Source organism: Sciurus carolinensis, chromosome 2 (genome assembly GCF_902686445.1).
Source record: "Sciurus carolinensis chromosome 2, mSciCar1.2, whole genome shotgun sequence".
NCBI classification, from domain to species: domain Eukaryota; kingdom Metazoa; phylum Chordata; class Mammalia; order Rodentia; family Sciuridae; genus Sciurus; species Sciurus carolinensis.
The window spans coordinates 24,570,883-24,594,025 of record NC_062214.1 but is presented as its reverse complement, the minus strand read 5'-3'; the positions used below and the strand labels follow the sequence as shown (position 1 = coordinate 24,594,025).

The 23,143-nt window shown below is 49.4% G+C and overlaps 1 protein-coding gene across 3 annotated transcripts; it reads right to left on the bottom strand.

The window, feature by feature from the left end:
- Positions 1-3,204: 3,204 nt before the first annotated feature.
- On the bottom strand, positions 3,205-22,165 carry Commd7 (COMM domain containing 7). 3 transcript variants are annotated; one of them, XM_047541233.1, is made up of 9 exons: positions 21,932-22,165; positions 13,283-13,333; positions 13,091-13,193; positions 6,790-6,846; positions 6,680-6,717; positions 5,981-6,071; positions 5,729-5,778; positions 4,750-4,798; positions 3,205-3,980 (listed from the first exon to the last, which is right to left on the bottom strand). In XM_047541233.1, the coding sequence occupies exons 1-9, from the start codon at positions 22,013-22,015 to the stop codon at positions 3,904-3,906; spliced, it is 600 nt and encodes a 199-aa protein (XP_047397189.1). In that variant the 5' UTR covers positions 22,016-22,165; the 3' UTR covers positions 3,205-3,903. The 3 variants fall into 3 exon arrangements, with proteins under 3 accessions (XP_047397189.1, XP_047397187.1, XP_047397190.1); XM_047541231.1 differs by having other exon boundaries at positions 13,283-13,336; positions 21,932-22,160; XM_047541234.1 differs by lacking the exon at positions 13,283-13,333 and having other exon boundaries at positions 21,932-22,163.
- Positions 22,166-23,143: the final 978 nt, after the last annotated feature.

Sequence of the window (23,143 nt, the reverse complement as noted above, 5' to 3'; positions counted from 1 at the left end):
CTGAGGCTGGCTCTGAATTTGCAATCCTCCTGCCTCAGCCTCTGGAGCCCCTGGGATTATAGGCATCAGGCATGCAATACCACGCCCTTTTTTTTTTTTTTTTTTTAACATTATCACCATAAGAAGAAACCATAATGCCAGAACTGAATAATGAACACCACCTCTCCCACAACACTCCTCCATGGCCTCCCCACCCTAGGCAGGACAGACCTTTTCCTCCAGGGAAAGAAGAGAGGCATTTCCTGTCCATCTTCTTTTGGTTACTCACCCCCCACACACACACTGAGACAGGGCCTTGCTATTTTTCCCAGGCTGGGCTTGAACTCTGGATCCTCCCAGGCTAGACCTTTCCAACCTTGGTTTGGTTTGGTTACCCGAGACACCCCCAGCACTATATTTTGAGACACGGCCTCGCTGATTTGTTGAGGCCGACCTCAAACTCGCAATCCTCCTGCCCTGGCTTCCCAGATTGCTGGCATTACAGGTGTGCACCAGCAGGGCTGGACCTTATCATCTTAATGAAAACTATACTCAAAAAGGAACGGGCCGGCTGAGCTGGCGCACGCCTGTAATCCCCGTGATTGGGAGGCTGAGGCAGGAGGATTGCAGGGTCAAAGCCAGTCTCGGCAATTTAGTGAGGCCTGGTCTCAAAATAAAAAGTAAAAAGTGCTGGGATGTGGCTCTGTGGTAAGTGCCCCTGGGTTCAATCCCTGTACCAAAAAAGAAAAAAGGATGACCTGAAGAATGGCCAAGGACTAAAGCCTAGAATACCAACAAGAGGGAATGGATGGAAAGAGGAAGCGCTAGCCAGCAGTCAGAAGGTCCTGCTCAAATCCCCAGCACAAAATCCCCGGCTGTCTGCAGTTCCTGGTCAATGCTCCTTCTCAATAGATTATATTCCTGACGGAATTCCAATACCCCAAAGGCACCGGGAGTTCACGGAGGCCATAATGGCGCTAACTACACAGAAGGAAGTGAGGGCTTGCCTGGAAGACAGACGGTGGGCTACCTGTGTGCGTGGTTTACCGTCACACCCTCGGGGCCCGAAGAGCCCCTGGAAGACATCCAACAAGGACTGGGAATCCACTGGGCAGCGAGGCCTTGGCCGGCTTGCAAGATGGCTCTGGAAGAGGGGTGCCCGGCCTGGCCACCTCACCGTTCAGTCCCTTCTCCGCTGTGTTGAAACTGACCAACGGCCAGGGACAGTGTGGTTCGGGAGGCTGAGGCAGGAGGATCTCCAGTTCAAAGCCAGCTTCAGCAACTTAGGCCCTAGGCAGCTCAGTGAGACCCTGTCTCTAAATAAAACATAAAGAGGGCTGAGGATGTGGCGCAGTGGTTGAGTGCCTCTGGGTTCAGTCCCTGGAACCAAAAAAACAAAAACAAAAAGACCAAAAATAACAATTTTCGCAGATTTATTCTTCTAAAGCGAGGCCGGTTTGCTACTAGTCTTAGCGTGGAGTTTCCATGCCCCACCTCATTTCATTTCCATGGAGAACAAGTTAGGTGGGGAGGAGGGGGGAGCCGAGAAGTGTGCGGTGCGGTGTTCACCCAGCTGGAAACAAGTTTCTCATCAAGAAGCCGGGAGGCTAAACTGGACGAGGTGATGCACGCCTGTAAATTCAGCAGCTCTGGAGGCTGAGGCAGGAGGATCACAAGTTCAAAGCCAGCCTCGGCCACTTAGGGAGGACCCAAGCAACTTAGTAAGATCCTGTCTTAAAAAATTAAAAGGGGGCTGGGGAGATAGCTCAGTTGGTAGAGTGCTTGCCTTGCAAGCACAAGGCCGTGGGTTCCATCCCCAGCACTGCAGGAAAAAAAAAAAAAAAATTAAAAGGACGGGGGATGTGGCTCAGGGTAGAGCACCACTGGCTCAGTCCCCAGCGCTTAAGGAAAACAAATGTAAGACCAGTCAAGGCTAATGAGGAAAAGAACCCTGGAGGGTTGGGGTGTGGCTCAGTGGCAGGGCGCTTGCCTGGCATGTGTGAGGCACTGGGTTCGAGTCTCAGCACCAGGTATAAATAAATTAAAAAGGTCCATCGTCAACTAAAAAAAAAAAAACCCTGGAAACAAAAAATCACAGTAAATTGAAGATGAGCAGCTGACAGGCTAGCTGAGCAGGTGTTGGGCTAAACGATCTGCCCAGCGACTGCGAGGTGATGCCCACTCTGGAACGGCGTCTTTGTGGGGGAAGGAGCCCAGGGCTGCACCTGAGCCACATGCCCAGCCCTTCTGACCTGTTGGGACAGGGGCTTGCCGAGTGCTGTGGCTGGCCTTGAATCTGAATTCCTGCCTCGGCGGCCTGGGTGGCTGGGATTTCCGCGTGTGCCTGGTGGTGCTGTGGTTCTGAGGGGAAGGAGTGCCCGGGTCACAGGGTTAAAAGCAGAAGGGCCACTGCTGGAACCCAAGTCTAACTCCAGAGCCTGCACTCCCGGCCCCGCAGCAGGTGGACGAAGGCCCAGAGGCGCTGTGGGGAGAGCCTCAGAGGTGAGGGAGGCACTGCAGGCCCACGGGGAGAAGAGGCAGGTGCCCGCGTTGACAGTCCGGGACGGAGCCGCCAGGAGGCAGTGGCGAGGGAGTGTGGGGAGCGGAGACAGGGCCAGGCTGTTGGGTTTGGACTTTATCCTGGACGCCATGCAGGGCCGCCAGCATCTGGATCTGTGGGCTGACACAAGACTTGCAGGAAAGCTCACGCGGAAACGGGCAGGGCTGCAAAGAAGCCCAGGCTGAAGACGGGGTGGGGGCACCCGGAAGCCGCCGATGTGACCCATCTGATCCTGGGCGAGGCAAAGAACGGCTTGGTGGGAATGTCCAGCAGCCAGCTGAGAGCAACTCTTATGGTGTCCTGAGTGAGACCAGCACTGGACGGCTGGGTGCAAGAGGAGCTGGGGTCCCTCCAAGTTCTCAGGATCCCATTTCTTCCCTTTTTTTGGTATCTGGGGATTAGACCCAGGGGTGAGCCACGTCCCCAGTCCTTTTTATTTCATATTTGGAGACAGGGTCTCGCTAAGTTGCTCAGGGCCTTGCTAAGTTGCTGAGGCTGGCCTCAAATTTGCCATCCTCCTGACTCAGCCTCTGGAGTGGCTGGGATTACAGGCATAGACCACAGTGCCTGGCTAGGAAGGTGATTATTTTTTAAGGCAAGAACATTAGTTATCTGCAAGGCAGATGAGTCTTTAATCCATGCGTGAAGAAAACTGGATTCAGACCTTTTCTTCAGAGCCTTTTTTATTTATCATCTAACCAACACAGGTGGTCAGTTAGACCCCAAATAAACAAAGACAGCTTGTAAAGGCCTGCCTTGCTACATGGCAACAGAACAAGACCAAGACCGGGGACAGTTCTTTTCAGACAAGTAGGGCACCTCACACAGCACACACAGCACGGAGACGCTGCCGGGGGCCCTGCACACCTGTGGCCGTGCAACCAGCCCTCCACTCGCCATGGGGGATTAAACCCAGGGGTGCTCTACCACTGAACTACACCCCAGCCCCTTTTATTTTTTGAGATAGGGCCTCACTAAGTTGCTGAGACTGGCTTTGAACTGTGATCCTCTTGCCTCAGCCTCCGGAGTTGCTGGTGGGCTGGGGGAGCGTTTATCTTAAGTGATGGCGCCGTTCCCTCACTGTGGAACCGGGATGAGGAGAGGAGCTCCTCCCCGCCTCTCCAGCCTGAGACGCAGTGTCTAAAACTCGGCTGGGAGAGAGGCGGTGGCGCGGTCCTAACAAGGAGCTCCCGGGGAGCTGCAGGGGCGCTGTTGAGTGCTTAATCCTGTTGTTTTTCAGAAACCTTTGTGCACCTGGACTCTCAAGAGCCAGCAGGGCCCGTGCAGAGCACGCAGGCCTGAGGCAGGTGCCTCTCGAGCAGTCACCAGGAAGGGAAGGGGCGGGAGCTGCGGGAGGGCGGAAGTCAGCTCAGACACTCCATGCTGCTCCTGGCTCGCTCCATCTCGTGCAGGAAGCTGTAGAACTGAGGCAGGGTTAGCTCTGGGGGAGAAAATTCAGTTTCAGACAAATGTTTCCAAAACTCGACAGAACCACCCCGGAGAGTTCATTTCTACCCAGAGCTTGTTTGTTTTGGTACCAGAGATGGAACCCAGGGGTGCTTAACCACAGAGCAACATCCCCAGCCCTTTTTAATATATATATATATATTTTTTGACAGAGCCTCGCCAAGTTCTTAGGGCCTCCCTAAGTTGCTGAGGCTGGCTTTGACTTTGTGATCCTCCTGCCTCAACCTCCTGAGTCGCTGGGATCACAGGCGTGCGCCATGGCCCCTGGTCAGAGAATCTCCAGTTTTGGTTTGGTTGTGTGTGTGTGGGGCTGGGGATCCATCCCAGGGCCCTGTGCCTGCTAGGCAAGCCCTCCACCACTGAGCCGTTTTCCTTTGTGGCTCAGTATATCCAAGTAGCTCTTGAGAGGGAATTGCCACAGTAAAGGAGAGTCGGGGACACGGAAAGTTCTCAGCTCCCTAAGAAAAAGGAGCCAGTGTGTTAAACAGCAGAGGCACTAAAGCTACAGGGACACTCCGCTCGATGTCTGCAGCCAGAGCCTCTTGTCTTCAGGCTGCTTCAAGAGCTCCCTCCAGGTCTCAAAGAGGTTCTTCAAAGGCGGCATCCGCACCCTGCTGCAGCCTAGCAAGGCGCCATGTTTCCTGAGCTAGGCTGTGGGTGGTTCCCCCAGAGCTGGGTGGAGACCTTCTCCCTGGAGAGATGGCTGGGGAAGCAGATGGGCGCCAGCAGGGGTCCAGACTCACCTAGGTACACATTTTCGGTTTGATTTCCTTTCTTAATCACCAACTTTAACTAATTAATAAAAGAAGAAGAAATAAAAAACACGGATTAAGATGATGACAACTGGCAAAGAATTTCTCAAAACCTTTTCACCCAAATTCAACATCGCGGCTCGCCAGGCCTCTGACCCTGAGCTCCAACCTGTCACCAGCCTTGAACTTGAGGGGTATGCAGATGTGGTCCACAGCACCCACATCAGGAGCTCTAGCACTTTCCATGATCACAGGAAGAACCAAACTTTCAGGAATGATATAAGATCTATTTAATTTTTTTTTTTTTTTTTTTTGATAACCAGGGATTGAACCCAGGGGTTACTTTACAACTGAACCATATCCCCAGCCTTTTTGTTTTGAGTCAGGGTCTTGCTGAGTTGCTTAGGGCCTCACTAAATTGCTGAGGCTGGCCTCAAACTTGGAATCCTCCTGCCTCGGCCTCCTGAGTCGCTGGGATCACAGGAGTGTGCCACTGCCCCTGGCTAGGATCTTTTAATCTGAAAGTAGGCAAGTCAGTGACTATGTCCTTGGCAGGTCACATTGCTCTGATTTAAATTCAATGGACTGTGTATTTACACATACATTTAAAGCAACCCAATGTTCTACTTTTCTTTCTTTTTTTTTTTTTCTTCTTTTCTGCTGCTGTTTTTCGGTTACTGGACACGGAACCCAAGGCCTCACTCATGCTAGGCAAGTGCTCTACCACTGAGCTACACTCCTCACCCGCCAATGTAGTTTCTTCCCAGCCAGGGTCACTTTGCCACTGAGCTACACCCCCAGTTATGTTTTATTTTTAATTTTGAGACCAGGGGTCACTAAATTGCAGAGGCTAGCCCTGAATTTGCAATCCTCCTGCCTTGGCCCCTGGAGTACCTGGGATTGCCTGGCTTAATAATTTTTTTACCAAGTCAAAATCCTCCCCATTTTCAAAGATCAAGAAAAGACTTACTTGTAAAAAAATACTGCCCACTTTTTCTAATTCGCTGCTCCCAGATGTCACTGTGATACGAAAGAGAAAAAGAATAAGTGAAGTGACTGATGAAGAACTTCCCCGAAAACCCCAATTTTACAGGTTGTGTGCAGGAGGCGCGGGCTCAAGCCTCAGCCTGCCTGCCTGGCCACAGCGGGGGCGGCTCCAAATGCCTCTGCAGGGGCGGCGAAGCAGAGCAGCCCAACCACCTGGGCTGCTGTAGCCAGTTACCTCCAAACTTCCACTCCATGTCCACAAGCTGGTTGATGGTCAGGGTCTGCCCCACGGCCCATTGAGCAAGGCTGGGGGCGTTCTGTTTCCACTGCAAGGGGAGCGGAGGGCCAGCGTCAGCACCCAGGGAAGTGCCCGCCTCCCTGCCGCCCCAGATCCGTGGTTCAGCCTTTCTGCAGAGCGGGGAGGACACGTCCAGGGTGCCTCCCCATGCACACTGGGGTGGCGGGTGCTTAGGGAGCAGCAAAGCCGACCTGAATGTTTTCTTCCCTTATGAGACTTAATCCATGTGGACCCCCAAACTTTATTAATCCCAGCAGCTCAGGAGGCTGAGGCAGGAGGACGGTCAGTTCAAAGCCAGCCTCAGCAATTTAGCAAGGCCCTAAGTCACTCAGTGAGACCCTGTCTCTAGATTAAATACAAAAAAAGGGCTGGGGTGTGGCTCAGTGGTTAAGCGCCCCTGGGTTCAATCCCTGGTACAAACAAACAAACAAAAAAAACCCCCAAAACCCTTTATATCGAATCAGAGGAGAAAACAATGAGAGGTGTGCTAAAGAGTGCGGGTCAGAAGCTGGATGTCATTCCTGGGACACCAGAAGCAATGTCGCCTTAAGGTCTGCCTTGGTCAGCACTTCCCCTTTTATCCTTTTCACTGAAGTGAAAGCGACCGATCTTAACCTTGATGGAGAAGAATTATACCTTTTCAGAAAAGTAAGTGGCCTTCTCCTCGCTGAGGCCTAGGAGAGAACAGGATCATTAGCATAGTGAAGCCGCAGAGGCCCTTTCCCGGCAGCCCTGGGCCCACCTACCCAGGGTCACGAAATCCGCCCGGACCTGCTCGGCCGTGAGACCCTTCTTCAGGGCACCTGGGAAGCAGGGGATGAAAAGGACAAATCAGTGAATCAGCCAGCAAGGGCATAACCTGGGGGACACAGAGGACAAAAGGCCTATCTGCATGAAGATTTCCACCCTGGGGAGGGGGACATACCTCTGAAACAATGCTTGTTTACTGTACAGCACAAGGATTTGCCCTCCAGCAAGGGCGGGAGAAGCTGGAGAGGACACGAGCAATATGGAGTCGTTCCTGGTCTCCTGGTCGCTCACATTGACTGACTGATTGAGTGACTGATTATTTATTTATTTATTTATGGACAAGGTCTCACTAAGTTGCTTAGGGCCTCACTCCGTGGCTAAGGCTGGCCTCAAACTCACGATCCTCCTGCCTCAGCTTCCCGAGTCCCTAGGATTACAGGCATGTACCACAGTACCTGGCTGTCACTTACATTTTAATTAAGTAAAATTTAAGTCTACCATAGCACTGACTGTTTCAAATGCTGAATAGTTATATAGGGTCAGAGACCACTGCACTGGACAGTGCAGATGACAGGCCACTCCCATTTACATAGAAAGTTCTATTGAAGGCCAGGTGCGATGGCACCCACCTATAATCCCAGAAATTTGGGAGGCTGAGGCAGGAGGATCACAAGTTTGAGGTCAGCCTCAGCAACATAGTGAGATGTTGTCTCAAAATAAGAAATAACAAGAGTGGGGAATGTGACTCCGGGTTCTACTGGGGCTGTGTTGGGGGTTCGGCCTCCGCCGCTCACAGGTGACTTGCAGAGGGGCAGCTTCCCCTCAGAAGCCCTGGGAACACACCCGTGGGCCCGGCTTTCTTCTGCTTCAGGCTCCAATTCCTGAGGACCAAACGCTGCCAGCAACCGGGGTCTCAAGGTTTCAGCTTCACGACGGGGCCTGGAGTCACTGCCTGACGACCGCTTTGTATCTATCCACTTCTCAATCACCAAAAAATGGTTAAATAAAGGCTAACAAGACACCCACCACCACGCCAGGGCCCGAGCCTATGCTGTGTCCCAGTCCCCACCCCCACCTCACTCCAGGAAAACGATCCAAAGGCTGTTGTGCCTGTAAAAATCCACCACATGAACAAAGAGAGGAAATCTTTTATCTCCAAAATCTGACCCGGCAAGGAAGCCACGGGAAATAAAAAGCCAGACCCCAGGAACCTCAGCCGGAGGCTCTGGGAAGGGGCTACTTCCCAGCCCCTGTGAGTACCACCATGCCTGCCCAGAAAACATCAAAATCAAAACCAAAAACAGCGACCAGGTGTGGTGATGTGTGCCTGTCGTTGCAGCGCTCAGGACGCAGAGGCGGACGGTCACCTGAGCCGGGAGTTTGAAACCAGCCTAGGTGACACAGTGAGACCCTGTCTCTTAAAAAAAACAAGACAGGGCCGGGGAGACAGCTCAGCTGGTAGAGGGCTCGCCTCGCAAGCACAAGGCCCTGAGTTCCATCCCCAGTACCACAAAAAAAAAAAAAAAAAAAACCCCAGACAAAAATCAGCCCTTCCAGAGCTTTCACTTGGGACTCGGGCCCCAGTTCCCGGCGGGAGTGTTTCGAGGACGCTGCTTCGGCAGGTCCTGCGCCACCTTTCAGAGCCTGAGATGTGTCGGCCTGTGTGAGTCTCCGAGGGTCCGAGGCGGGCTGGGAACAAGGCCCTCCTGACTCCGTCTGACCCCCCAAGCCTTTCACTGATGGACGCGGGCTTGGCGGAAGACGCCTCTGGGGGGCTCCAAGGAGCAAGCGGCACCTCCACAGTGTGTCTCCTGCACGAGCAGAACCGGGCCCCGGACAGACGGGGATGGTCCCCAAGCTCTTCCCGGATTAGACTGCAAAAGGCCTCGGGCCAAACTCAAGACTCCATTACAGAAAGGAGTTGGGAGCAGGCCGGGAGCCGCCCCTGCTGCTGAGCCTGCGCCCGGGTGGAACGCAGTCTGGGCCATTAAGGCCCTAACTAGGCCCCCAGGGCTGAGAACTGGACCTGGACCGCCTCTGGGACTGGAAAGAGACACAGGAGGACAAGGGAGAAGGAGCCAGAGACTTCCAAGCTGCGATCTCAGATGCAGACATGGCCGATCAGGCAGGAAGACCCTGCGGAGGGCCGTGTGAAAGAGGAAAACCTGAGAGTCCATTCAGAAGTATAGCAAATCACACCAGAGACCTTGCTGCCTCCAACCTGAAAAATTCTGGGGCCTTAACTAGTCAAGAGACAAGTTATATCAGCAGGTGATGGAAAATCTGCCCTAACGTGATAGCAAGACCCAGGGCTGAAAGGGTGCAGCTCTGTCAATAAATAAAAGGTTCAGGACTGAGGACTGAGCTCAGGCTCAGTGCCAGAGCACCCGTGTAGTGTGTGCAAAGGCCCTGGGTTTGATCCCCAGCAAAACACACACACACACACACACACACACACACACACACACACAAAATTCTCGTTTACCCTCATCCTACTTTAAAATTCTTTTAGGGGCTGGGGTTGTGGCTCAGTGGCTCAGTGGCAGAGCGCTTGCCTTGCCTGGCACGTGGTGAGGCACTGGGTTGGATCTTCAGCACCAAATAAAAATTAAAGGTGGGCTGGGCTACAGCTCAGTTGGTAGAGTGCTTGCCTATCAAGAACAAGGCCCTGGGTTCAATCCCCAGCACCACAAATAAATAAAATATATAAAAAATATATATAAAAAATAAAAATAAAGGTATTGTGTCCATCTACAATTAAAATATTTAAAATTTTTTTTTTAGGTTTTAGGTACAGGGGATTGAACCAAGGGCCTGAGCGTGCTCAGTTAGCACCCTACCACTGAGTACCTCCCCAGTCTGGGATTTTTACTTTTGACTCTCCATAACGCTGCATTGTTTAAAAGTTTAATAAAAATGTGTTCCTGTATTAAAAGAGACTTCAAGTTCTCATTCAACCATGAGGAGAAAAAAATGCAAGAGTCACAGGAACAGATCAGAAAATTCTGTAATTGGAAACGTCTAGACTGTTCCGGTTTAACCCCCTAGAAACTCACAAGTACATACAAGGAAAATAAAGGATTTTCAGCTGGGTATGGTAGTACACACCTGTAATCCCAGTGACTTAGGAGGCTGAGGCAGGAGGATCACAAGTTTGAGGACAGTCTCAGCAACTTAGTGAGGCCCTAAGTGACTTAGCAAGATGCTGTCTCAAAATATAAATAAAAAGGGCTGGGGATGTGGTTCAGTGGTTAAGTGACCCTGGGTTCAATCCCTGGTGCAAAAAAAGAAAAAAGAAAAAAGAAAGGGAAGGGAAGGGAAGTACCTGACAGGAACAAACAAATTAAGCCCTCAGCTTTTTTTTTTTTTTTGTCCTAGGGATTGAACCCAGGGATGCTCTACTACTAAGCTGCATCCTCTTTTTAAAAATAAAATTTATTTTGAGATGGTCTCACTAAGTTGCCCAGGCTGCCCATGAACTTGGGACCTCCTGCCTCAGGCTCCTGTGTAGCTGGGATCACAGGCGTGCACCACAGTGTTTAGCTCTTAGCTCGGGATGCTGGCTTAGCTCCTCTCAGTCTGGTCAAAATATACTCACTCTTCAAAACTAGGTTCCCGTCACCTTTCTCTCTCCCTTCTTCCCTCCCTCCTGTCTCTCTTTTTTGCAGTACTGGAACTGGGACCCTGTGCGTGCTAGGCAAGTGCTCTACCACCAGGCTCCATCCCGGCCTCACATCTTTACATAAGCTAGCAGTTAAATTTGCCAAATTAACAGTAGCAACTTTGTAGACAATACACAGCCAAAAACTAAATAATTAAAACAAAACAACCTGGAATCCTACCTTCTAGATATGGCCACAGCTGACTTTTTTTTTTCCTTCTCATGCTGAGGAATCCAAATCTGTGTTTCAAATCAAATATGCTAAGAACACAGTCTACCACTGAGCTACATACACCCTCCGTTCCTAAACTACTACTATTATTACATTTTTTAGTTGTGGATGGACACAATACCTTTATCTTATTTGTTTATTTTTATGTGGTGCTGAGGATCGAACCCAGAGCCTCACGTGTGCTAGGCAAGTGCTCTACCACTGAGCTGCAACTCCAGCCCCTCAACTATTATCTTTATAAACAGTATCTTGTGTCAGGTTTGCTGGCGCACCCCTGTACTCCTAACAACTTGGGAGGCCACAGCAAGAGGATCACAACTTTGAGTCCAGTGCCTTCAATTTAACAAGATCCTGTATCAAAATAAAAAATAAAACCTGGCATCGTGGCAATTGCCTGTAATCCCCGTGACTCCTGAGACTGAGGCAGGAGGATCCCAAGTTCGAGGCCTGCCTTGGCATTTTAGTGAGGCCCTAAGCAATTTGGTAAGACAGTGTTTCAAAATAAAAAATAAAAAGGGCTGAAATGGGGCTCCATGGTTAAATGCCTTTGGGTTCAAGTCCCAGAACCAGGAAAAAACAAATCACAAGTTGTGAAAGTTTTTCCATATCATTACATTTTCCTCAATAGCCTCTTTTAAATTAGTGCATAATAGGAAAAAAAAAAGAAGAGCAATCTTTTATTAGGGTTAAGCATTTTATTTACATTATCTCAATCTGTACACACTCCCCCCACTTAAAAAAATGCTTAGCTGGAGAGAAGATCGCTGCTCTGGAGGGCCATTGCTAGGGGTGTGAGAGATTGGGCACCAGGTCAAAAGCATACTACAGGTAGCAGGTAACAGGCAGATTCAGACCCAGGCCCATTTAACTCAGAAGTATGAAATTTTTTTTTTTTTTTTGGTAGCAGGGATTGAACCGAGGGGTGCTTAACCACTGAGCCACATCCCCAGCCCTTTTTTTAAAATTTTGAGACAGGGTCTCACTAAATTGCTGAGGGCCTTGCTAAATTGCTGAGGCTGGCTTTGAACTTGCAATCCTCCTGCCTCAGCCTCCTGAGCTGCTGAATTACAGGCATGCAGCACCGCACCTGCCAGAAGTACAAATCTCTGAACACCATGTTTCCCTGTCAAGAATAACAATGGCTTGTTAAAACAATCTCTTGGTGCCAGGCAATCTGAGGGTCTCCAATTTTGCTTCACCATAAACAGTAACACAACGAACAGCCCTACCTACCACTAAACTTTCCTGACCACCTCCCTTCCAGCTGGAAACTTTTCCTGACTGCTCTAGGCCAACTCTGATGTTCTCAAAACATCTCTGGTATAGTTGAGCTAGTTGGTGTACAACTGTAATCCCATTAATTTGGGAGGCTGAGGCAGGAGAATCACACTTTCAAGACTGGCCTGGGTAATTTAGAGAAACCCACCTCAAAATTTAAAAATTCAAAAATTAAAAATAAAAGGGCTGGGTAGCTCAGTGGTAAAGCACTGGAGCCAATCTCCAGGAACAAAAAAAGAAAAAAGACCCACAGTCGGGTGCGGTGGTGCACCACGCCTATAATCTCAGAGGTTCAGGAGGTGAGGCAGGAGGATGGCAGATTTCAGGCCAGCCTGGGCAGTTCAGTGAGACCCTGTCTCAAGATAACAAATAAAAAGGGCTGGGGACACAGTGGTAGGATATTCACCTAGCAGGCGCACGGGTTCAATTCCAGGGTCCACAAAAAAAAAAAAGAGAGAGAGAGAGAGAGAGAGAGAGAGAGAGAGAGAGAGAGAGATTGATTCTCAAGTTGCTGTAAAAACGTTTGTTACTGCTTGCTCTCCGTGTCTACATTTACAGTGTCGGGGACACGAGATCAGTGTGGGGACTGAACCCAGGACAGACTGAGCTTTGAGCTGTGCTGCTCCACACGGCACCTCTGGTTCGCTGGACCCCCCTCGCGTCCTGTGGGCACTGGTTCCAGGATCCCCGACAATCCCACATTACAGATGATCAAATCCCTTACCTAAAATAGCATATCACCCACACCCGCCCACCCACGCACCTCGAGACGACTTATAATACTAGCGCAATGTAAATGCTACGTAAGCAGTTGTTACCACGCACCGAGTAGGGACTGTCCCGCAGGAAAACCGCCCGCACCCATTCAGTACAGACACAATTATTTTGTCAAATACTCTGTATCCTTGGTCAGTTGCCTGCGTGGTCGCGGAACTCGACAAGGAGGCCCGCCTCTCGACCGCACTTACCTGCCTACCTGGGTTCTCTCCCTAGACTGGGAGACCTGCCAGATCTGGCTCATGCTGGCTACTCTGGCTCTGTGCCCCTCACATACCTGGATGACTCTCTGGACTCAAGAATGTTCAGGTGACATCTGCAGCCACAGCTGCTGACAGAGGCTACTCACCGTTGGGAACCAGGAGGAGGCTTTTCACGATGCTTCTGAGGGGGCCCAGACCGATCTGATTGGTGGTGGCAAATGCAGACAGCTGAGCCAGAAACCGTTCCACCTGCAAAGAGGGACCTGCAGGTCACTCTCCAGGCTCCGCAGACCCACTGACCTGTGCTGGGCAATTCTTCTTATTGCAAAACACTTCACCTCTTTGGGCTCGGTCAGGAAGTGGAACAGCACCTCGGTCAGGGCTGAGAACTGCTGCGGAGAGAACACAAATTGTCAGGGCCGTTTTTATGGGGGTCGGTGCGCCACGTCCCATCCAACCGCAGGCCCCTTCAGAGAAAGGACCAGGAGCAGAGAGGTGATCACTGTCCCCACCACCAGCGTGTTGGTAAAGCACAGGTGTTTCATTGAGAGACTAAGGAGACACGTATGGAGAGACCGTGTGCGTGCACCTGTGCAGGGGAACACACGGGTCTCAGGTCCAAACACCAGAGAGAAAAGGTCTGAAAGGGGAAACCGTCAGCGCATTAAGAGCAGTCACCTAGGGGCTGGGGACGCAGTTCAGGGTGCCAAGCTTGCCTAACACGTGGAGGCCGGGGGTGTGATTCCCAGCACGGTTGGAGGAGGTACGGGGGAGACAGTATTTACATGTGGCAAGATTTTGGCAGGTGGGTACTAGGGACTGAACTCGGCCACTCGACCACTGAGCCACATCCCAGCCCTATCCTGTATTTCACTTAGAGACAGGGTCTCGCTGAGTTGCTGAGTTCCTCACTTTTGCTGAGGCCGGCTTTGAACTCTCCATCTTCCTGCCTCAGCCTCCTGAGCTGCTGGGAAAAGGTTTTCAAAAAATTTTTCACAATGCTGAGCACTGAATGAACCCAGAGCCTCCAACATGCTAGGTACACACTCTAGCACAGACCTGTAAACCTGGATATTCTATTCTATTCGGGGCTTTTTTGTACTGGGGCTTGAACCCAGGGGCACTTTACCACTGACCTACACCCCCAGCTATTTGTATTTTTTATTTAGAGACAGTGTCTAGCTAGGTTGCTGAGACTGGCCTTGATCTTGCAATCCTCCTGCCTCAGCCTCCTGAAGAGTTAGGATTACAGGCCTGGACCACCCTGCCTAGCCTCACTTTGCTTCTCTTCTCTTTTCCATTCAGTTCTACCCTATATCTTTGGAGACTTTTGGATTGAGCCCTGGGGTGTTCTACCTCTGAACCACTTTGTAACCTTTCTAAAATTTTTACTTGGAGACCAGCTTACCAAGGTTGGCCTCAAACTTATGAACCTCCTGCCTCCTGAGTAGCTGGAATTACAGGCGTGCACCACTGTGCCCAGCTGCATAATTTTTTAAATACATTATTTATTTAAAAATTTTTGGGCTGGGCATATAGCTCAGTTGGTAGAGTGCTTGCCTCGCATGCACAAGGCCCTGGGTGCAAATCCCCAGCACTGCAAAAAAAAAAAAAAAAAAAAAAAAAATTTTAACAGACTGCATTTTGATTCATTGTACACAAATGGGGTACATCATTTTGTTTCTATGGTTGTACACTATGTAGATTCATACCATTCGTGTAATCATACATGTACATAGGGTAATGATGTCTGTCTCATTCCACCATTTTTCATACCCTCCTCCCTCTCATTTCCTTCAACATAAAGTTCCTCCATTCTTCTCTCACTCCCCCGCCACCCCCATTATATATCATCATCCGCTTATCAGGGAAAACATTCAGCCTTTGGTTTTTTTTTTTTTTTTTGGCGGTGCTGGGGATCGAACCCAGGACCTTTACGCAAGGCAAGCACTCTACCGACTGAGCTATCTCTCCAGCCCTCAGCCTTTGGTTTTTTGGGATTGGTTTATTTCACTTAACAGGATATTCTCTAATTCCATCCAGTTATTTGCAAATGCTATAATATTCTTCTTCTTTATGGCTCAATAATATTCCATTGTGTATATATACCACAGTTTATCTTTATGTTCTGTTAAAGGACATCTAAGTTGGTTCCACAATCTAGCTATTGTGAATTGAGCTGCTATAAACATTGATGTGGCTGAGTTACTGTAGTATGCTAATTTTAAGTCCTTTGGGTATAAACTGAGGAGTGGGCCAGTTGGATAATTTTTACTTTCTATTTGCCTATCTATATTTTCTGGGTATCCCCAGTAGTACCACTCACAATAAACAACTTCTTATTAATATAACAAAACAGTAAATTTTGCCAGGTGCAGTGGCACACACCTGTAATCCCAGCAACTTGGGAGGCTGAGGCAGGAGGATCACAAGTTTGAGGCCATCCTCAGCAACTTGATGAGGCGCTAAGCAATTTAGTGAGACCATGTCTCAAAATAAAAATAAAAAGGAGTGAGGATGTGGCTTAGTGCTAAAGCGCCCCTGGGTTCAACTCCCAATACAAAAAACAAAGAAGAGTAAATTCTAACACTTTATTATAACACCGTCTTAGAAGAGTCTCTTGCTGTTTTGTGCTGGTGACTAGTACTGTTTGGTTAAGGTGAATGCTTGAGTCTCCTACAAATTCCTGTGCTGAAGCCCTAAGTGCGTTAGGGCAATGCAATTGCTTTTGGGGTTGGAGACTGTGAGGCACTGAAGGTTAAATGAGATCACAGGAGTAGCACCCTAGCCCCAGAGGAAGAGGGTGGGCGGCAGCTGAACAGGAGGGCACCTGCCCCGCACATGGGAGGCCCTGAGTTCCACCCCAGCATTTAACAAAAAGAGGACACAGCGAGGAGGCACCTTCTACAGGACAGGAAGAGCCCCCACCTGCAGCTGCACTGGCAGGCCCTTGAACGGGGGCTTCTCGGCCTCCAGAGCTAGAGTCTGCTGCTGAAGCCACGGGTTTATGGTATTCTGTTACGGCAGCCCGCGTGAATAAAACACAGGTCATTACTCTCCCCGTGTGGGTGGCACCGTGCAAAAAGTCAAGACGCCAGTGTTTAAGACACAGATATGAATCAGTTTTCCTACTAACCATGCATGTGACCTTGGGTAAGTCACTCAGCCTGTGTCGGTTCCCAAAGGGAAAACAAAGCTGACAAGGCCTGGGAGAACAGCTCAGCCAGAAAGGCCTAGCGTCTGTGATCCCAGCGCCAGAAGCGGGTAAAAACGGTACTGTGATGTAGCTTCCAGACAATATTAAAGCACAGAGCCCATCCACCTTTCAGGAACAATACATCGAAATGCACACACACGTGTACATACAGATGCATGGGCCCAAAGTCCTCAGAGTTGCATGTGTAGTATGACCGTCAAATATACTTCTGTTCATTTTTAAACATAAAGCTTTTCCTAGCACCACCAAAACAAAAACAAAAACAAAACCCCCTAAGGGCTCAGAGGTACAGCTTGCAGGTAGAGCACCTGACTAGCATGAGCTGGCCTTGATCCACAGCATGTCAGGCGAAATAAAACATAAACTACTTTTTGAATATATAAAAGTAACATATAAGTAAAGTTTTAAAAGACCTGATTGTTGGGCATAGTGGCACACAACTGAGCCTTCATTTTGAGACAGGTTCTTGATGAGCTGCTGAGTGTTATCCTGGAACTTCTGATCCTCCTGCCTTAGTGCCCCAAGCTGCTGTGAGTTCCCAGGCCCAACTCCTCCTTTATTTCTTTCTTCTTCTTTTTTTTTTTAATACCAGGGATTGAACCTAGGGGTGCTTAACCACTGAGCCACCTCCCTAGCCCTTTTTCAATATTGTATTTAGAGATAGGGTCTTGCTGAGTTGCTTAGGGTCTCGCTAAATTGCTGAGGCTGGCTTTGAACTCGTGATCCTCCTGCCTCAGCCTCCCAAGCTGCTGGGATTACAGGCATGAACCACGGCCCTCAGCCCTTTATTTCTTTTTTTTTTTTTTTTCCCTGCAAATATGTGAAACTGGCAGGGTGTGATAGCCTATGAAGGTAATCCCAGCAGCTCCAGAGGCTGAGGTAATTTAGCAAAGCCGTAACCAACTTAGTGAGACCCTGTTGCAAAATAAAAAATAAAAAAGGCTGGGGATCAAACCCAGGGCCTCATGCATGCTAGGCAAACACGCCACCACTGAGTTACATCCCAAGCCCTCAAACAGGTTTTAATAGCCTTGCCTGTGACAGACAAGATGTCTCTGGCTGTAGATAAAGAAGAACTATTATAGTTTGGATATCTTTAGGATGTAGAATCTTCACCTTAAGAATAGGAAGTAAAAAGTACAAGGAAGTATATGAAGGATTAGTTCCATTTTCCATGACTGGGAGGTTTTACTTATTCAAATGTCAGTTGTTGCTGGGTGGGGTGGCACCCACCTATAGTCCCAGCAGCTCAGGAGGCTGAAGCAGGAGGCTGGAGAGTCAAATCCAGCCTCAGCAATTTAGCAAAGCCCTAAGCAACTTAGTGAGACCCTGTCTCTAAATAAAATAAAGGCTGGGGATGTGACTCAGCAGTTGAGTACCCCTTGGCTCAATCCTCAGGACCCTTGCCCCCAAAACCCCAAAATAGTCCATTGCTGAGGTGAAAGGTGAAGGCTTACGGTACCTAATGTGCTTCACTATTTCCTCCACCTGTTTGGACTTTCATTTTACTATAACGCCTAATTTGCTCATTAATATTTGTAGAAATAGTTTATACTTAGTTGCAGTCTGATAAATCAGTAGCAGTTTGGCTAATTTAAGTACAAATGAATAAAAGATCTACTTTACCTTTAAAAAAAAAAAAAGTGGACCTCTCAGCCCCTTGACTGCATTTCCCTGTCACCCGGGGCCTTCAGGAAAGTGGGGCAGCCGATTAGAGCCCAACCACTATCCACTTCCAGGCCTCCGCCCAGCATTCCGGCTCAACCCTACTTTCCTTGCCGGTCTCATCCTCCAGTCTCCTCCCAAGAAGAGCTTCCTGCTCATCTGCTCTGTGGCCTGTTACTACTGACCTCCATCCCTAATTCTGCTTTCCCAGATCATCCTTATCCTTCAAAACCCTCCCAAGATATCATGACCCTCTCAACAAGAAAGGGATTTACCAAGAGGAAACAACAGGACAACCCAGAGAATGGGAGAAAACATCTGCAAACAATTCATCTTATCCAGAGGGTCAATAGCCAGAATCCAGCCAGGCACAGGGGCGCACGCCGGTAAGCCCAGTGGCTCTGGAGGCTGAGGCAGGAGGATCACAAGTTCAAAGCCAGACCCAGCAATTTAGTAAGGTCATAAGCAACTTAGGGAGAACCTGCCTCAAAATAAAAAATAAAAAGGGCTGGGGATGCAGCTCAGTGGTTATTTACCCCTGGGTTCAATCCCCAGTATCAAAAAAAAAATCAAAAACAAAACAAAACAAAAAAACAGAATACATAAGGAACTCAAACAATTCAAATAAGACAAATAACCCAAATAAAAAATGGGCAAAAGAGCTGAGTGGAGTGGCACCTGCCTGTAATCCCAACTTCAGGAGGCTGAGGCAGGAGGATTTCAAGTTTGAGGCCAGCCTGAGCAACTCAGACCCTGGCTAAAAATTCAAGTTAAAAAAAAAACATATTTTTTGTACAATACCCTTAATTAATTAATTAATTAATTAATTTTCTATGTGGTGCTGAGGACTGAACCCAGGGCCTGACAGGCACAAGGCAAGCGCTCTACTGCTGAGTTATAACCCCAGCCCTGAAAATAAAATTTTGAAAGGGCTTAGGTAGCTGAGTGGCGGAGAGCTCGCCTAGCATGCTGAAAGTACCAGGTGGAATCCCCAGCACTGGGGGAGGGAAAAGGGGGAGAGAGAGAGAAAGAAAGAAAGGGATCTTCCCAGATTCTCAACTTCTCAGGCTCCCTCTGGGAACCTTGCCCGGGACACCCAGAATCTGCGACCTTCATGAGGAACGAAAACTTAGTAGAGAGGAAGCTCTTTGTATGGCTTTGCAGTGTCACAACACCTTAAATATCGAAAAGTGCACACTAAAGATTTGTTGAATAAATCTTCCTGCATGGCTGCTTCTCCCTGGACTACCCACCAAAATCTTAACTATTATCACCAGTAAACACAGAAGAGAAGATCAAGGTCATTCTAGACCAGAGAAATGCAAAACGAGGAGATAACCATTCTACACTTATCAGATATGGAAACACAAAAGTTTGAGGACACCAGGTGCTGGTAAAAGAACAAGGTCGCAGATAGGTCCCCACCCTGTTGAGGAAAGGACACATTGGGACAACTTTTCTAGAGGGTCATTTCACAATATGTACCTATTTTTTTTTTCTTTTGTTTTTTGATACTGGGGACTGAACCCAGAGGCATGTAATTACTAAGCCACATCCCCACTCCTTTTAATTTTTTATTTTGAGAGTCTTGCTAAGTTGCTTAGGGCCTCCCTCAATTGCCATGGCTGGCCTCAAACTTGCAATCCTCCTGCCTCAACCTCCTGAGCCGCTGGGATCACAGGTGTGCACCACCACGCTGGGTTGTAACTAATTTTTAAAAGATCATACCTCCTGGTCTAGTAAATTCACTGTAAGAAACATACGCTTCAGATATGTTCCAGACATATTAACACTTAGCTGTTCTGTTCCTTCAAAGCACTGTTCAGCTGCGTGCGGTGGAGCAGGCCCGTGATTATCAGCAACTCGGGAGGCTGAGGCAGGAAGACTGCATGTTTAAAGCCAAACTCAGCAATTTAGCAAGGGCCTAAGCAACTTAGCAAGACCTCTCTAAAAATCAAAAATAAAAATGGCTGGGGATGTGACTCAGTGGTTAAGTGCTCCTGGGTTCAATTCCCAGTACCAAAAAACCCCCAAACAAACAAAAAACCACTGTTCATATGCAAGAGAAAAACTTTAAGATTTTAAGACAATTTAATTAATTCAGACCAGGCTCCCTGAGGCCAGTGTGGGCAATATAGGGAAGCCCCACCTCAATTAAAAAAAAAAAAAAAGAGCCAGGGATGGTGGTCCATACCGATAATCCCAGTGACTCAGGAGGTTGAGGTAAGAGGATGACTAGTTAAGAGGCCAGCATCAGCAATTTAGTTAGACTCTCTCTCAAAAAATAAAAAGGGCTGGGGGCTCTCTCCCCCTCTGGAGTTGGCCTGCATTCTCCCTGGAATGTGTATTCTTTATTTTCTGATTAAGATTTCACCTGTGCATGGTAAAAGAACAGCTTCAAATAAAAATATCGTACCATTAAGCCAGGTGCACTTTAGTCTCAGTGATTTGGGAGGCTGAGACAGGAGGATCACACATTAAAGGCCAGTTTCAGAAATTTAAGGAGACCCTGTCTCAGAATAAGAAATCAAAAGGGCTGGGATGTAACTTAGTGATAAAGCGCACTTGGGTTAAATCCTCAATACAAAAAAAAAAAAAAAAAAAAAATTATATAGATAGGTAACATAGTTACCATTTTAAAAAAAGGTCTGGGGATATAACTCCACAGAATACTCCTGGGTTCAATCCCAAGTGCCAAAAAGCAAACAAACCCACAAGAAACTTATTAAATTGACCATTTCTGGGCATGAGAAAAAAAAAAATTTTACTCATACTTTTTGCGGGGCTGGGGATTGAACCCAGGGCCTTGTGATTGTGAGGCAAGCACTCTACCAACTGAGCTATAGCTCCAGCCCCTTACTCATACTTTTCTATACTGCTTGAATTTTGTGTGTGTGTTGTTTTCATTTCTACCTACATGAAGGGACTGTGGACCATTTTCCCCCCTTATTTATTTACTTTTTTATTTTGAGACTGCTTAGGGCCTTGCTGAACTGCGGAGGCTGCCCTTGAGTTTGATATTCTACTGCCTTGGTCTCCCAAATAACTGGGATCACAGGTGTGTGCGACCATTTTTTCTTCACACTTTTCTGAATTTATTCTCTGATAACCATTCTAAACATCGGGTTTGTCTTTTTCTTTCTTTTTTTTTTTTGGCGGTGCTGGGGATCGAACCCAGGGCTTTGTGTTTGCAAGGCGAGCACTCTACCAACTGAGCTATATCCCCAGCCCAGGGTTTGTCTTTTTCTTAGCCAATTTTTGGTGGGGTACTCCTGTAATCCCAGCCATTTGGGAGGCTGAGGCAGGGGGATGAAACTGGAGGCCCGCCTCAGCAATTCAGCAAGACCTTGTCTGGAAATCAAAAATAAAAAGGACTGGAGACGTAGGTCAGTGGTAAAGCACCCCTGCTTCAATCCCCAGTACTAATAACACCAATAAATAAAGGTGGCTACTAGAAAATGTAATATTAGCTACATTTTAAGACAAGTTAGTTAATTCAGGCCAGGCTCCCGGAGGCCAGGGTGGGCAATGTATGGCCTACAATTTCTCCTTTCCTTTCTCCTCCGGGGGCGGGGGTTGAGGCTGGGCCTACGCAGGCCAGGCAAGCGTCCACCACCCAGCGATCTCCCACCCCTGCCACTTATTTCTGCCGAACGAGGCAGGCTGAGCTCACGCTTGGCATGACCATCCAGATGGGCATGAAGGCAGAGGAAGCGTCTTTGGATTCACCCAAGGGGGAGCTCGGAAGTCCTAGGAGATACTGGGAGGCAAGGCGAGGCCCGGCCAGGAGGCCGGCGCCGGGCGGGGGCAGCCTGGGGGGAAGGGTCACTCTCTCCCAGGGATTCAGCCCTCGGGATGGTAGGAAGGGGCGTCCCACTCGGCAGGGAGCGGATGCCACAGGGGCGTCCAGACCCCGCCGGCACCTGCGGAGGAGGAGAGGAGGCTCCTCCGGCTCCAGCCCGGCCTCCCTGGCCGTCACGCGCACCCGGGCCTCGGGCCGCCCAGACCCTGCGCCCGGCGCGCCCGACCCCGCCAGCGCCCGGCGCTCCCTCCCGGGGCCCGGAAGCCCAGGCTCGCGGGCCGCCCGGGTCTCCGCGGCGCCCACCTGCGCGCCCAGCTGGTTCAGCTGCTGCATGTCGCCGCCCACGGCCTCGGGCACCGCGTCCTGCGTGCAGTGCAGGCGGCCCATGGCGCCGCTCGCTCCCTCCGCGCCGCTGGCCGCGCTTCCGCAGCCGCACTTTCGCCACGGCCGCGCCGCCCCGCCGCGCGCGCCCGGCCCGCCCGGCGCCGGGGCTCCGGGTCCGCGACGGCCTCCCCGAGCCGGTGCCGCGGTCCGCGGAGGGATCCTGGGCGGCCGTGCGGAGGCGCCGGGCCGTGCGGAGGCGCCGGGCCGTGCTGGCCACCGGGCCGTGCTGGCCACCTCTCCGCGGCTAGGCGCCGTCTCGTCGCACCCTCATGATTCTGTTAGCCAGACTTTTTTTTTTTTTTTTTTTTTTTTTTTTTTAATTAAAATCTTTTTTATTTTTACAGACTGCATTTTGATTCCTTGTACACAAATGGGGCACAACTTTTCATCTCTATGGTTCGCAATGTAGCTTCACAGCATTCATGTCGTCACACACATACCTGGGGTGATACTGTCTCAGTCTCCTACCTTTCTGTCCCCCACCCCTTCCACCCATGTTCCTCTACACCACCCAAAGTTCCTTGGTTCTTCTCTCCCCGCTCCCCCACCACCCTGCCTCCTTATATATTGTCATCCACTTATCAGAGAAAACATTCGGCCTTTGGTTTTTGGGTTTGACCTATTTCACTTACCATGGTATTTTCCAACTCCATCCATTTACCAGCAAATGCCATAATTTTATTCTTCTTTATGACTGAGTAATATTCCATTGTGTATATATCCCACAGTTTCTTTATCCGTTCATCATTTGAAGGGCATCTCGGTTGGTTCCATAATCTAGCTATTGTGAATTGAGCTGCTGTGAACATTGATGTGACTGTGTCACTGTAATATTTAGTCAAACTTCTTTATGTTCTGCGGTACTGAGGATTGAACCCAGTGCCTCACTCAGGCTAGACAAGTGCTCTACCACTGACTTAGCCTGAACAGCCACGGCAAACCTTGTGTGCCTACCAGAAGCCAGGCACTGGGGACAGGGAAGAGAACGACAGGCGGCAAGCATGGCCCTCAGAGAGCAAAGCCAGAGCTCTCCAACTCTGGAGGGCATCAGAGCCATCCAGGGCATGGCACAAGGCAAATGCTGGACCTCCCCCAGTCTGAACACAGAGGCTGGGGTAAAGCCTGAGAATT